Source organism: Drechmeria coniospora, chromosome 03 (assembly GCF_001625195.1).
Source record: "Drechmeria coniospora strain ARSEF 6962 chromosome 03, whole genome shotgun sequence".
In the NCBI taxonomy this organism is placed as follows: Eukaryota; Fungi; Ascomycota; class Sordariomycetes; order Hypocreales; family Ophiocordycipitaceae; genus Drechmeria; species Drechmeria coniospora.
The window spans coordinates 1,550,316-1,563,633 of record NC_054391.1 but is presented as its reverse complement, the minus strand read 5'-3'; the positions used below and the strand labels follow the sequence as shown (position 1 = coordinate 1,563,633).

General features: G+C 56.4%; 2 protein-coding genes across 2 annotated transcripts; both read right to left on the bottom strand.

Moving 5' to 3' along the window:
• Positions 1-3,059: 3,059 nt before the first annotated feature.
• On the bottom strand, positions 3,060-3,707 carry DCS_06298 (uncharacterized protein; the record flags this gene model as incomplete). The annotated part of the gene is made up of 1 exon (XM_040803589.1): positions 3,060-3,707. One exon carries the CDS (start codon positions 3,705-3,707, stop codon positions 3,060-3,062), a length of 648 nt encoding a protein of 215 aa, XP_040653693.1.
• A 2,119-nt stretch (positions 3,708-5,826) lies between these two features.
• Positions 5,827-10,020, bottom strand: DCS_06297 (pyruvate carboxylase; the record flags this gene model as incomplete). The annotated part of the gene is made up of 9 exons (XM_040803588.1): positions 5,827-5,934; positions 5,995-9,039; positions 9,115-9,176; positions 9,246-9,365; positions 9,428-9,459; positions 9,516-9,553; positions 9,699-9,706; positions 9,765-9,785; positions 9,897-10,020. 9 exons carry the CDS (start codon positions 10,018-10,020, stop codon positions 5,827-5,829), a joined length of 3,558 nt encoding a protein of 1,185 aa, XP_040653692.1.
• Between the last annotated feature and the right edge of the window lie 3,298 nt (positions 10,021-13,318).

Genomic DNA, 13,318 nt, shown 5'->3' with positions numbered 1-13,318 from the left:
CACGAGCAATCCATGCATCGCCCCGGAGGGAGTCACGCCGGCCAGCTCAGCCCCGGAGGATTCGCGCAGCCGCCAAGGTAACAGCGGGCTCGTCAGGTAGGCACTAGGTAGGTACCTCCGCAGTACTTGCTTCGATCCGTCGGCGGCTTTCGTTGTACCTTGTTCGTAAGTGTACTTACTTAAGCAAGTACAGTACATGCATTACGGCTAAGAAGGTGACTAAAGGGTACAGATACGCACTCATGGGGGAGATGACTCGCGCGACGGCGTACCTGTACATGTTCTTGGCTATAGGAGCCCTCCGATCTGCAGTACAACTAATGTCGGTGATCGAGTGCTCGCAGAGAATCCACTCCACAGTGGCGGAGCACGGCAAGGCACCTTCGTGAAGTGTCCAGCATTTCTGCACAGCAACTCCACCAGCGCATGGTGCTGTGCTTACTGCGGCAGTATGAGCATTGCAGGGCTATTAAGACACGGAGCAGCTGTGGCTACACAATGCATCGAATGCTCTCCAATACCCTCACATCGTCGGTCGGGTAGGTAGCTGATCGTGTTCGACTCGTTTTCCGCCACAGCGCTCGCTTACCGGCGCGGCTTGGGGCAACGAAGTTGATCGAGCCACGGCGCGTACGCGATGCACTCATTGAGGATATTTGCCGACAATTCGACTTGGCCCATTATTCAGAGCTAGCTGGTGGGATATGTTGGGTCCTGGCTATCTTGTACGAATAGATGTGCACCTACTGCATGTACGACTACTTGTAGAGTATGTATTGTAATCGGGAACATAATCTTTGAGCGCAAGTTGCAATAGTCCGTGAACTTGAGGAAAATACATGGTATTACACATGGCCATCATGGCTCGGAAACCGAACGAGCCATGCGCATGTATTACGGAGTATTACAGTGTACTTGAGTACACCCAACTTACGGAGTAAGTACTTGTCCCTGTGTGGAGTACGGAGTAAGTACGGAGTAAGTACTTACTTAAGTGCAGAGTACTCCTACTCCGTACATGGACGCAACTTGCAGAGCCATCAGTCATCACCTACCCTGAACCAGCTACCGCAATTGATCCAGCACCATCTCGCGAAAAGTGTGCGCCCAGCGTGTGGCTGTCGTCCGTCCAGGATCAGGTAATACCGGAAGACGACGTCGGTGACGATACTCCGTACTCGGCACAGAGTACCAGCGAATGTTACCCCAATATCTGTAAGTATATGCTACGATCCAGCGCACATTTAACGTCATCGTTTGATCACCGTGTTGCGCTGGGGCGTTATCGCATGGACGCGACGACGCCACCTTGCGTGTTGTAGAGTGCTTCGAATAAGTACTGATTGGGTACTCCACATCCTGATCTTGCACTCATGAGCACCAATATCCGTTATTCTCTACTTGCCAGTACACGGCTAAAAGCCGCGGGGCAAGATACATTTGGTGTGCCGATCTCCTAGGCTTATTTAGTGGGCTTGGCGCTCCTGGGGACCCTGGTCAGTCCATAGTTACCTCCGCTGGGAACGACCCCACACAGCTCCAACACAGTATCCCGAACCTAAGTACGGAGTACTTCGTACTTCGTACGGGGTATTACGGAGTAATGCAACGGGGCAGCGAGGAAACCTGACGCGGAACACAATGAGCACTAAGCACACGTACTTACAGCACACCTTCTTACAACTACTCCTACGTTCAGTGCTTGAGTACAGCGCAGGTCATACTTACTCCGTAACTCAGCACTTGCATGTACAGTAGTTATACCGTACTCCGTGCAAGAAACACCACAAGTACATGTAATAGTTCGAGGGCACTCGTTTTCCAGACCATCGAATAGGACTGGCGAAATAACGTCACCCACATCTGCTACATACATGCAAGGACACCTAGTTGTACCAAAGTGTCCCTTACCTATGAATGATTCATTTGTACTACCAAGTGCCCGTGTGCGTATTTCCATCCGAGCATGCCAACGGGTTGGACAGCTCTGCAACCTCGGATTACCCACCTTGCAAGAATCGCGACTGGTCGCCGCCTCGGGCCGTTCGCTATAAGCACCTACTTACATGTACAGTGCTCGTCCGCTCAGCGTGGGTTCTCGACGGCGCCTGGCTTGCTCTCCTGTTTGCTAGCACCAAGCACGGCGTGTCAGGGTCGACCGGGCTGGGCGCGCATTCGAATCGATCATCGACTCCATGTAGGAACACATCTAGATTGGCACGGGCACGCCATTCCTGGGATGCGGGGACCCGGAAGGTGCAAGCGCCGTGTGATGCAGTCAGCATTGTCGACGTTCATCGGCCCTCCAGAACCCGCGAATGCTTATTATCACGGAGACGGAACGATTGCACGTGGGGAGGTGATAACAGTAGCAGTGGTCAGTTCAATCAAGTGATACTATCGTACAATGATATCCGGTGCCGTTGCGTCGCCCGTGGTGAAACGCGTGCCATGCATGCAAGAGTGTCGGTGACAGCGTCTCATCCGCTGCTCATCGCTCATCCCTCTCGCTAGTCGCTCCGCTGCGTTTTCTCTATTCCGCTTGTTCTCGAGACATCACGCTCTCATGCTCGCCGTCAGGAAATGAATGACAAGGCAGAAATGCAACAACAACCGGAAGCAATATCGATTCGGCCAACTTGCCGTGCACGCGCGAGCCAGACAAAAACACAAGTCGACGAGGGAGCATGCAGAGAGGGCCACTCTAGGATATGACGGTGAAAGGAAAGAAGCTATTTGCAGCACACGCAATTCGACAGCAAAGCGCCATTCCGCAATCAACCATGCCTCTTTGTGCATTCGTGTCGTCGGTTCAGTTTAAGCCGCGGGTCGCCGGTGCCGCGCGCGAGTCTGTTGCGCCCCATCCTCCCCCTCCGCTACCTTCCAATGGTTTACAACAAGGCAGGGAATGTCGAGGCAGAAAAGAAAAAAAGGTATCGAGAATGGACAAAGAATTGGTCATCAAGGGCCGTAAACGCCGTACAGAAAAGCCAGCTAGCGATATGGGCAAAGGAGAGAGAAAAGGAATCGTAAACGGCCGCTCCCGCCACTTGGGACTCTTAAAGACCGGACTTGGGGAACGAGTACCGATTTCGTCGGAGCTCCTCGGCCGTCTTGAAGTTGCGCTCGGCCGCCTGCTGAGCCTGCTGCTTGGCGGCCAGGGCGTTGATCTTCTCGCGGGCCTTCATCAGGCTGCTGTTGTCCTGCTGCTTGATCTTGGCGCGGATGTCGTAGAGGGTCATGAGCGTCGATGCGCGCTCGAGGTCATCGTCCGTCTGCAGAGGTGGCCGGTTAGCCTGGTAGCCAGTCTCTTGGGGGAGGGCGGAAGCGAACGTACGTCGGATTGACGCGGGGTGCCGGGGATCGAACTCGTCGCCGACCCGGGCCGCGAGTTGGACGAGCTGATGAGGATGCGGCGACCGAGCTTGTCGAACCTGGGCGGCACGTCGGACGACCAGGCGCGTTTCATGGCAACGGGGCGCGGCGCTTGCTGGGCATGAGGGTGGTAGGATGTGGCGGGTACGTCGGGTTTGACCGAGGGGATATTGGCGCTGACGATGGCAGCAGCAGCCTCGGGTTCCTGCCAGAAAGCCAAGGTCAGGGACGAAATTCCGGGACGAAGAATGCGAGGGGGGCAGGGGGTTACGAACAGCGGCGCCGAGGTTGCTCAGGTCGGCGAGCACCTGGGATAGCTGAAGGCTTTCCATGGCGAGACGAGGGTGCCGTGATGGTTGTGGTGCTGATGATGGGAGAATGGAAAGAGGCGGCAAGGTGGAGATGCCGTCGACTCCGGGGTCGCGCACCGGGTAACGGACCGCCTACTCGTGCGTTCTCCTTCTCGTCCCGCACGCTTCGTTTGACGTCGAGGACGGACGAGTGGGGATGCGGGAGCTTCCCTGGGTCATCGGCGGCGGACCGCAGCGAGTCAGGTGATGCGAGCGTGCCTTTGGCGACGACGATGATTGAAGATGACGATGCCTGCCGACGAACCTGATGGAAGTAGTGCTGCGCGTTTGGCTTGGGTTGCGGTGCGAGGAGGAGAAAGATGATTTTTGGGATGCGTTGTGTTGGTTGTGGGTGGTGGGTGGTGGGTGGTGGGCGGACGAGGTGGATGTCGGATGGAATCGTCGTGGGCGCTGGTGGTAATGGCTGCCGTCGTAGTGGTGGTGGCCGAGGACGTGTCTCTTTTCCACGCTCCCTATCGCGCGTGGCTGGCTACCTACCGGGTGCTACACGCAGCCGCAAGTAACTGCACATCACTACTAGGTACCTAATAGTAGCAACCTGCGTCCGGATTACCAACTTGATGAATGTCGACTGCACCGTGCGTGCTGGTGCTGAATGCGGACGCAAGCGGCAGTGGAGGTCCGCTAATGCCGTTAGGAGGTATCCGCAAGAATTAAGGGGTGATTTGTCGCCACCTGCAAAAAAACAAAAAAAATGGTGTCTGCCACGGGCTGCCTAGTAGGTACTAAAACATTGGCTTTCGGGCTTACGGTCGTACCTCGCACGTACAGACTCGCCCACGCACGCGCTGGGAATACCTGCACCTACTTACGAGCGAGTACGTATACGGACTACGGACCACATTGCACCGCCGTCTGTCCAGGTGGCAGCAGCAAACACACGCAACTGCGCACAACCACACGCAATCACGCCAACCACCCACTGCAACTATTACTGCCAACTACTGCAACTGGCCAACTGGCCATCTTGTCGCTTCTACCCTACATTTCCCGACGGACCCGATCTCGGTACCAATAGTTGGTTGGCAGAGGGGGGTCGCTTAGTGAGCATTCGCGTCCATCCCAAGGGAGATGCGACGCCACCAGCCGACGCCTTCTTGACCACGAGACCAACCCACGCATTCCGTCCACGCCGTGGCCATCGGTAAAAGACCCGTGAGCGTGACGTGATGGCTCCGTGGCCCATTGTAGCAATGTTGGTGCCCGGATGCTTAATTCAGACATGCCACCCACGTACTCCGTAATAATACGACAACCCGCACCGAATGGTGCGTCGACGGAGTGCATACGGCTGGTAATATATCGTACCCTGCAGCACCTGCATTCATTTGCACGTATCCGCACCAGCACAGCACAGTGCATGTGCATGATACAGGCATTCGCAGCAACCAGTTTGCACATGCTGTGTGCTTCGGACCGGTGTGCTCTGCAGACTAATTATTACGAGTTTTCCCAAGGATTTTCTTCGTACTCCGTATCGGTCGGTGGTGCACAGCCGCGAGAACGCTGTACCTACCATACTACATACTTGCGTACCATATGCATGCATGCGGTCACGGTATGACGGGCGGCAGCCATCCATCCATCGTCTGACCGTCATCGAAAGAATGCACACCACCAGAGCAAAGTCATACCTCCCGCCACCCTCGTTGCTGCTGCTCCAAACAAGCATCATCTGCTTCTTGCTCACGTCACTCTCGTGCTTCTTGGCGCCCTCGCATTGCAGCATCAGCCACTCGCCGATCGGGCCTCGAGGCGGCGACACGTCGTGTCGCCTCTCACCCAGCATCATCAACATGCGCAACACGCCATTGCCGTTCCCTCGGCTACCTCCTCTCGGCCGCCCGGTCGAACATTTGTCCCGCGCCAAGCATCACTCATCCGCGTGCCGCCTACGCTGACAACCCATGAGCAAGCTCACGTTGTTGTTATCTTTAAATGCCTATTGAAGCAAGCCTAGGGCGTCGTCGTGTCAATACACGTAGGGTCGTGAAAACAAGCACTTCTGGCTGCTACCGTCCATTTCCTTAAGAGCCCAGCGCGCCAATAAAAGTATCACCGAGCGGCGCGAGGCAACGGCCTAGGCCTTCACAATCTTGCAGACGAGGTCGGACCCGTCGACCGAGTCGCCCTCCTTGACCTGTAAGCTGGACACCTTGCCGCTGTGGGGCGCCGATATCACCATTTCCTGCCACCTCTGTTAGCCAAGGCGTTTCCACTCAAGTCAAAAAGCGCGGCGTAAACGAACCATCTTCATGGCCGACAGGACCGCGATGGGGTCACCCTTCTTGACATCCGAACCTTCGTGCACTCTCAGCTCGACGAGCACGCCGGACATGGGCGCGCCAACCTGGCTCGAGTCCCCGACGTCGGCCTTGGGTCTGCGGATGTTCTCGACCGCCGCATTCTTGTCCATGACCGTCACCTGTCGGACTTCGCCGTTCATCTCGAAGAAGACCTCCCGCTGGCCTGTCTGCTCACTAAGCGGTCCAACGGCGAGGAGCTTCAGGATGAGAACCTTGCCCTTCTCCAGCTCGACGTGGAACTCCTCGCCAATCTCGGGTCTCGCCAGCAGATACCTCGTCGGCAGGACCGAGAGGTCGCCGTACTGATGGGTGAACTTCTTGTAGTCCTCAAACACCTTCGGGTACATGACGTACGACGCGACGTCACACTCGGTGACGGGGCCGCCGTACTTCTTGACCAGGTCCTTCTTGACCTTGACGAAGTCGACGGGCTCGAGGATCAGGCCGGGTCGCTTGTCGAGCTTCCGGCGCCCGCGCAGGGCGTCGGAACGGAGCGGCTCGGGGAAGCCGCCGTACGGCTGGCCCATGAGGCCCTCGAGGAACTCGAGCACCGACCCGGGGAAGTCGAGCTCCGAGGCGCGAACCTTGACGTCCTCCGCCGAAAGCTTGTTGGACACCATGAACTGGGCGAGATCGCCGACGACCTTGGACGTGGGCGTGACCTTGACGATGTCGCCGAGAAGGTCGTTCGCGTGCTCGTACGCTTTCTTCGTCTCGAGCCACTGGGAGCCGAGGCCGAGCTGCGAGGCCTGGAACATCATGTTGGTCAGCTGACCGCCGGGAATCTCGTGCTCGTACACCTCGGGGTCGGGACCGGCAAGGTGGGCCTCGAAGGGGGAATAGAGCAGACGGAGCTGAGACCAGTAGACGTCGAGAGCCCGCACTTGCTTCGGGTCGAGGCCGGGGTCGAGGTCGCTGCCCTCGAGGGAGGCCAGGATGGCGTTGATGCTCGGCTGCGACGTCATGCCGGACAAGCTGTCCGTCGCGGCATCGACGACGTCGGCACCGGCCTTGGCGCAAGCAACCATGGACGCGACGCCGGTACCCGCCGAGTCGTGCGTGTGCACGTGGATGGGCAGGTCAGGGTACTTCTTCCGGATGGCGCCGACCAGAAGGGTGGCGGCGTGGGGCTTGAGCACACCGGCCATGTCCTTGATGCCCAAGACGTGTATGTCAAGGGCCACCAGCTTGTCGACGAGCTCCAGGTAGTAGTCCAAGTTGTACTTCTTGCGAGGGTTGAGCATGTCGCCGCTGTAGCAGACGGTACCCTCGACGACACCGCCGGCCTTGTGGACGGCGTTGATGCCCACCTCGAGCTGGTTGATGTCGTTGAGAGCGTCAAAGACACGGAAGATGTCGACGCCATTCTTCTTCGCCTGGTCGACGAAATGATAGATGGCGTTGTCGGGCAGCGACGAGTAGGCGACACCATTGGCGCCGCGGAGAAGCATCTGGAAGGGAATGTTGGGCACGAGCTTTCGCATGCGACGGAGACGGTCCCATGGGTCTTCGTAAAGGAAGCGCATGGCGACGTCGAAGGTGGCACCGCCCCAGCACTCCAAGCTGTACAGGTTGGAGAGGGCGAAGCTCGTCTCCTTGGCGACGTTGAGGAGGTCGACGGTTCGAACGCGCGTGGCCAGGAGCGACTGGTGGGCGTCGCGCCAGGTGGTGTCCATGAGGAGGCAGCCCTTGTAGCCGCGAACGGCCTTGGCAAAGGCCTTGGGGCCCTTCTCGAGGAGCACCTTTCGCCATCCCTCCTGGCAGGGCTGGCTGACGTCGACCTTCCCGCCGTCGGCAGAGAACAGCACGGGCGGGATGATCTCGCCCTTGAACTTGGGCTCGCCGATCTGGCCCTTGATGGAGCTGCCGTTGACGGCGACGTCTCCCAGGTAAGCGAGCAACTTCTGGGCGCGGTTTTGGCTGCCGACAAGGTCGAATAGCTGGGGCGTGTCGTCGATGAAGGTCGTCCAGCAAGTTCCATCAATGAAAGTGGGGTGGGTCAGCAGGGAGGCGAGGAAGGGAATGTTGGTCTTGACGCCTCGAACGCGGAATTCGATCAAGGCTCGGAGAACCTTCCTGCGAGCGATCTCGTACGTCGAGCCGTGGCAGGTGCACTTGACCAGCATGGAGTCGTAGTGCGGCGTGATGACGGCGCCGGCAAAGCCGTTGCCGCCGTCGAGTCGGACGCCGTTGCCGCCTGCGGACCGGTAGACCTCGATCTTGCCAGTGTCGGGTCGGAATGACTCGGCGGGGTCCTCGGTGGTGATTCGACACTGGATGGCGAAACCACGGGTGGAGATGCGGTCCTGGGTCAGGCCGAGCTGAGCCAGCGTGGCCCCGGCGGCAATCTGAATCTGGGCAGCGACGATGTCGATGCCGGTGATCTCTTCGGTGATGGTGTGCTCGACCTGGATGCGAGGGTTGATCTCGATGAAGTAGTAGCGGTTCTGCTGGTCGACCAAGAACTCCGCAGTGCCTGCATTGCGGTAGTTGACCGACTTGGCCAGCTTGACGGCGTCGGCCAAGATGGCATCGCGCGTCTCGGTCGGCAGGTCCTTGGCCGGAGCGATCTCGACGACCTTTTGGTGCCGGCGCTGGACGGAGCAGTCACGCTCGTACAGGTGCACAATGTTGCCATGGTTGTCTCCGAGCAGCTGGACCTCGATGTGCTTGGGCTTGTCGAGGAAGCGCTCGACGAAGACGGTGCCGTTGCCGAAGGCAGACTTGGCCTCCGACGTGGCTCGCTCAAAGCTCTCCTTCAAGGTGGCCGAGTCACGAACAACTCGCATGCCTCGGCCGCCACCGCCGTAGGCAGCCTTGATGATGATGGGGAAGCCATACTTGTCGGTGAAGGTTTTGACCTCCTCATAGGTGGCAACCGCACCCTCGGTACCGGGGACGACGGGGACACCGGCAGCAATGGCCAGCTTACGGGCGGACACCTTGTCGCCGAGAGCTTCGATGACTTCGGGGCTAGGACCGACAAACTTTCAAAGCGGGGCGGTGTCAGCCGACGCACACATGAGGCCAGACGGGCTTGACAAGGATCATGAGCAACGTACAATAAGGCCAGCGTTTTCCACGTTGCGGGCAAACTCGGCGTTTTCGGACAGGAAACCGTAGCCTGATGGGCATTCAGCACAAGATCAGGCATGGCCCGAGCAGGTGGCTCATCATCAGGGATATGACGGACCCGGGTGGATCAGTTGAGCGCCGTGCTCGACGGCAATCTTGATGATCTCGTCACCAGCAAGATAGGCGCCAACAGGAGTGTACTGGCCACGCTTTCCGATGACGTAGGCTTCGTCGGCCTCTACGTTCGCCGTCAGCAGGAATACGACGGATTCGATGCAGGGTCGTGGTGGCAGGGCATACTCTGCCGGTGCATGCTCAGACGGTCCTCATAACTGGGAGACGGTTAGCCGTTGCGCGCGCGGGGGTAGGGCGCAGCTCAAGGTGGTACCTGAAGACGGCAATGGTGTGCAGGGATAGCTCGTGAGCCTGGAAGGGCACGTTAGCGTTGGGGAAGCGTCACCGTGAGCGCGGATCGGGAGGCGACTCACGGTCCGGAAAATCTAGTTGTCACAGGTGCTGCTGTCAGTGCTGCACCGAAAGTGTCGGTTCAGAGGCGCGGGGACGGGCGTACCCGTATAGCTGTCCACACGTCAACAAGGCCAACTGTCACGAGGGAAGGAAAAGGGCGGCGACTTACGTATTTCACCACGGTTGGCGACTGCGGGAGAGGAGGCACAGTCAGGGTATGGTCTCGTCACAGGCCAACGGCAGGGTACCAATCGAAGCTCTCGGCTGACAGGTCAATGGCAGGAGCTGAGCGCGGACTTACCGAGAATCTTTTTCAGATTCATGATGGTCGAGTTGGCGCGGATGCGGTGCACCGACTTGGGCTCATCCAAGTCATCATCGTCGAAGACATCGGTGAAGTTGAGCGGTTGCTGGGGAGCCGCCATCGTGAAGGACCTCTGAGGGCTGGTGGAGGCTGCAGCCGAAAGGGAAGTCGGCGGGGGAAGATATTGGAGGATAGAGGTTGGGGGACTCGGGGGATGCGGTCTGGGGGAACAGGAGCTCGTGCTTTTTAACGTCGGCGTCGGCGTCAGGGACCACGATGTTATCCCGTCGCGGGGTCTTGTGCCGACTGGCCGCCTGCGCAACCTGGCTGGCTCCTGGAGGCTGGAGCTGGGAGTGTGGCGGGGTGGGGTTGCCGTAGTATCGGCACGTTCGTACGTAAGGGTTGGTCTCGGTGTGGCTTTTCGAACTCGCCCTTGAAACCCGTTGTCTGTACGGATACTCCGTACGATGAAGCTGCTTCCGTTACTTGCAATCGACTGGAGAGGGTGAGGATACGGTTCGACAAGACAAGACTACAAGTTGAAGAATGTTGACGGGGAGGAGACGGAGGAGCCTCGGCTAAGTACAGCTGAAGTGACAAGAAAGGGAGCAAGTGCGAGAGAGGGAGAGGGAGCGGTAGCGAGACCTTGCAGGGACCGGGTAGGAGCGAGTACCAGCAACGTAAGTAAGAGCACGGAGTAAGTACTGAAGTACATGTAAGTACTTGGGCGCGTTGGCTCCTGCTGTTGATAAGTCGGCAGCGGGGCTGCGCCGTTGGAAGGGGAGTTGGAGGCAAGTGCCTAGCGTGGTACTTGTGCGAGTTACGCTCCTTGTACGGATCATTGGTAGTTTAGCTAATACCAACCTCGGATCGACGATGCATTATTACTCCGTGCTCCGTCTTAGTACTAGCAAACTTGGTCCGTGGATTCGAACCTTGAACCTGCTAGTACGGAGAAGATAAGTCGAATTGTATTGTGCCTCCTTATCTCTCTAGCAGGAAATATAAGGAGCATGTACAACTATTAGTACTGACCTGCTTAGGTATACGGAGTACAGGGTGAATACTCCGTATATGTACGACTCATTCGGTGGCAGTTCATCAATTACGTACTAAGTACTCCGTATATGCGTGCATTCATGTTCAAGTAAAGATAGGACGACGAGTAAACTTGTAGATACTTCCACCTAGTCCTACACGCTGTTAAGTGCTGCACATACTTGTACCCCGAATGTACGGTACCATGATGATTTGGGGGCTTGCGCACACGTTGAACAGGCCACTTGTGCTGCACCGAGCGGGCACTTGATTGTCCATAGTACACTGCCGTATTAATAGCACGCGTCTTTAAGGAACAACGCGCATTGCTTCACGACCGATGCTTCCGTTCCTGCTTCAGAGTCAATCCGCGTCGCACCACATCGCGGAACCGCCCTTTGTCCAGACAACCAGAGGACGAATGCCAGACATGATGTATCTGAAACAATCACCGCAAGGTACTCCGTACAAGTAGTTGGATCGTCGATATCCAGAATACCTTGGTGCTGCACTCTGTACATGTACATACTTACAGTAAGCACGAGTACTTAAGTACAAAGAAAGTACTAACGAGCGGAGGTGGGAGCTCGGACTCACCACCACCTCAACCTCAGGTTTGATCATGGGCGTTGGCCAACCAATCAGGTTGGCTGGATAATGACTGCGGTGGGAATTTAGCAATCAATCGTTGAGAGACGAAAACAATGCACCCACAATTGCGTCATGATTTTGAATCCTCCTTACTGTACGTACAGTAAGTAGTTCATGATACTTGTAAGTACTGTACACTCGCCATTGCCATAGGTGTACAGGTACTCCTTACATGTTCTGTAAGTACGTAAGTACTCAAGTACAAGTGCTCGTCCAGCTTACTCGGTAATCTCGGTAGCATCTCGGGTTTGTCTGATTCGAATTACCACGGATTCGGTTTCCATGGCGCACAGATGCTTCACATGGCGATCAAACCCGACCGGCTGTACCGAGCCAGGTGCATGCAGCCGTCGCCCTAGTTTTTGTGTTTCTTCGCGTGCAGAAGCGATGGCTGGCTTCACGTAACCAACAGCACTATGACTACTCCGGCAATTCACGGCCCATAATCGTACGTCCACAGGGGCATCCCGAGTCCGTGACCGGATTGGCCGACGTCACATCGCTTCTGCCGAAGAAAACTAAACGCGGCGCAAGATGAGTACATGTACGGAGTACAACCGAGTGGTGTCAGGACAGGCTGATGTCACAAGGTTTTGTCGCAGTTGGTTTCGTCCCCAACTGAGATATCTATAGAAAGGGTCTATTTTCGCCTTTGAGGATTTCCCTGCCTTCGTCATGCAACAACGGGGGTTAATCAGACGCCTGACTTGTCTCGCCAGGTGCTTGTTGCATTCTCGCATATGCAAGTGCAGTAATTTACATTTTGGACTCGGTGAGGCTCAATGTTAGTTCCCACCCTCGCCATCTGACGGCTCCGATTCGAACGAAGCAGTGGCTGGCAGGCTGGTACTACTAAGTAGATAGGAGGCAGGCAGCAGCCAACTTTTCTCCGATCTCGGAGGCATTGCGGCTTCCCAACAAGCTTGAGTCTCCTCCAACGAATGTAATTGCTTGAGCACTATTACAAGTACGGAGTACATGTACATACATCCCTCCATATACTTACGGAGAACTCCGTAGAACTGCTGTAGCTATCAATGTACAAGTACTTCTACAACTACACTTATTATCCGGAGTAAGTATGCTTGCATGTAATACAACGCGCATTACTTTTGTGCAGTACACACGTCCATCGCCAACGTCTCGGATGAATGCTAATAAGTAATACACCATCCAGTTCTGCACCAAGTGCGGGATACGCAGTCAAATTCATTACTACCTAGGTATGCAGGCACACAATCCTGTAGGTAGGTACTAAGAAGGCAACCGTACATGTACTTCTTCTCCCCACTCTTGCCTCGTCGTATTCCTCTGAACGTCTCCGATTACTCTGGCCCCTTTGCTTGCTGCCGTTGCCGTGCTGTGTTCGTGGTTTTTGTTGGGTTTTGCCGTATGCATTAAGCCCAAACTCGAAACTACCCATTGAGCTCGACGATAGCTACGATTCTGATAAACTTGCGATGCCCGTCACATTGCTGAACCCAGCCTTGCCTTGCTATTGTCCAGATGTCTATGAACGTGTCGACATCTGATATGCAAAGGTTCCTCCGAGAAGGCCCGCCACAATATGTCGTGACAGTCGTCGGCTTGAGTGCCAACTTCCTCCTTCATCGAATTTGCCAACAAACTACTCGGTAGGCCTTAAGGCAAGTTCCGCAACGCGACATCGCTATTGATACGGCTTATGCGGCATCACGCAATGGTCGGTTCGTGAGCAGCTCATATGTTCT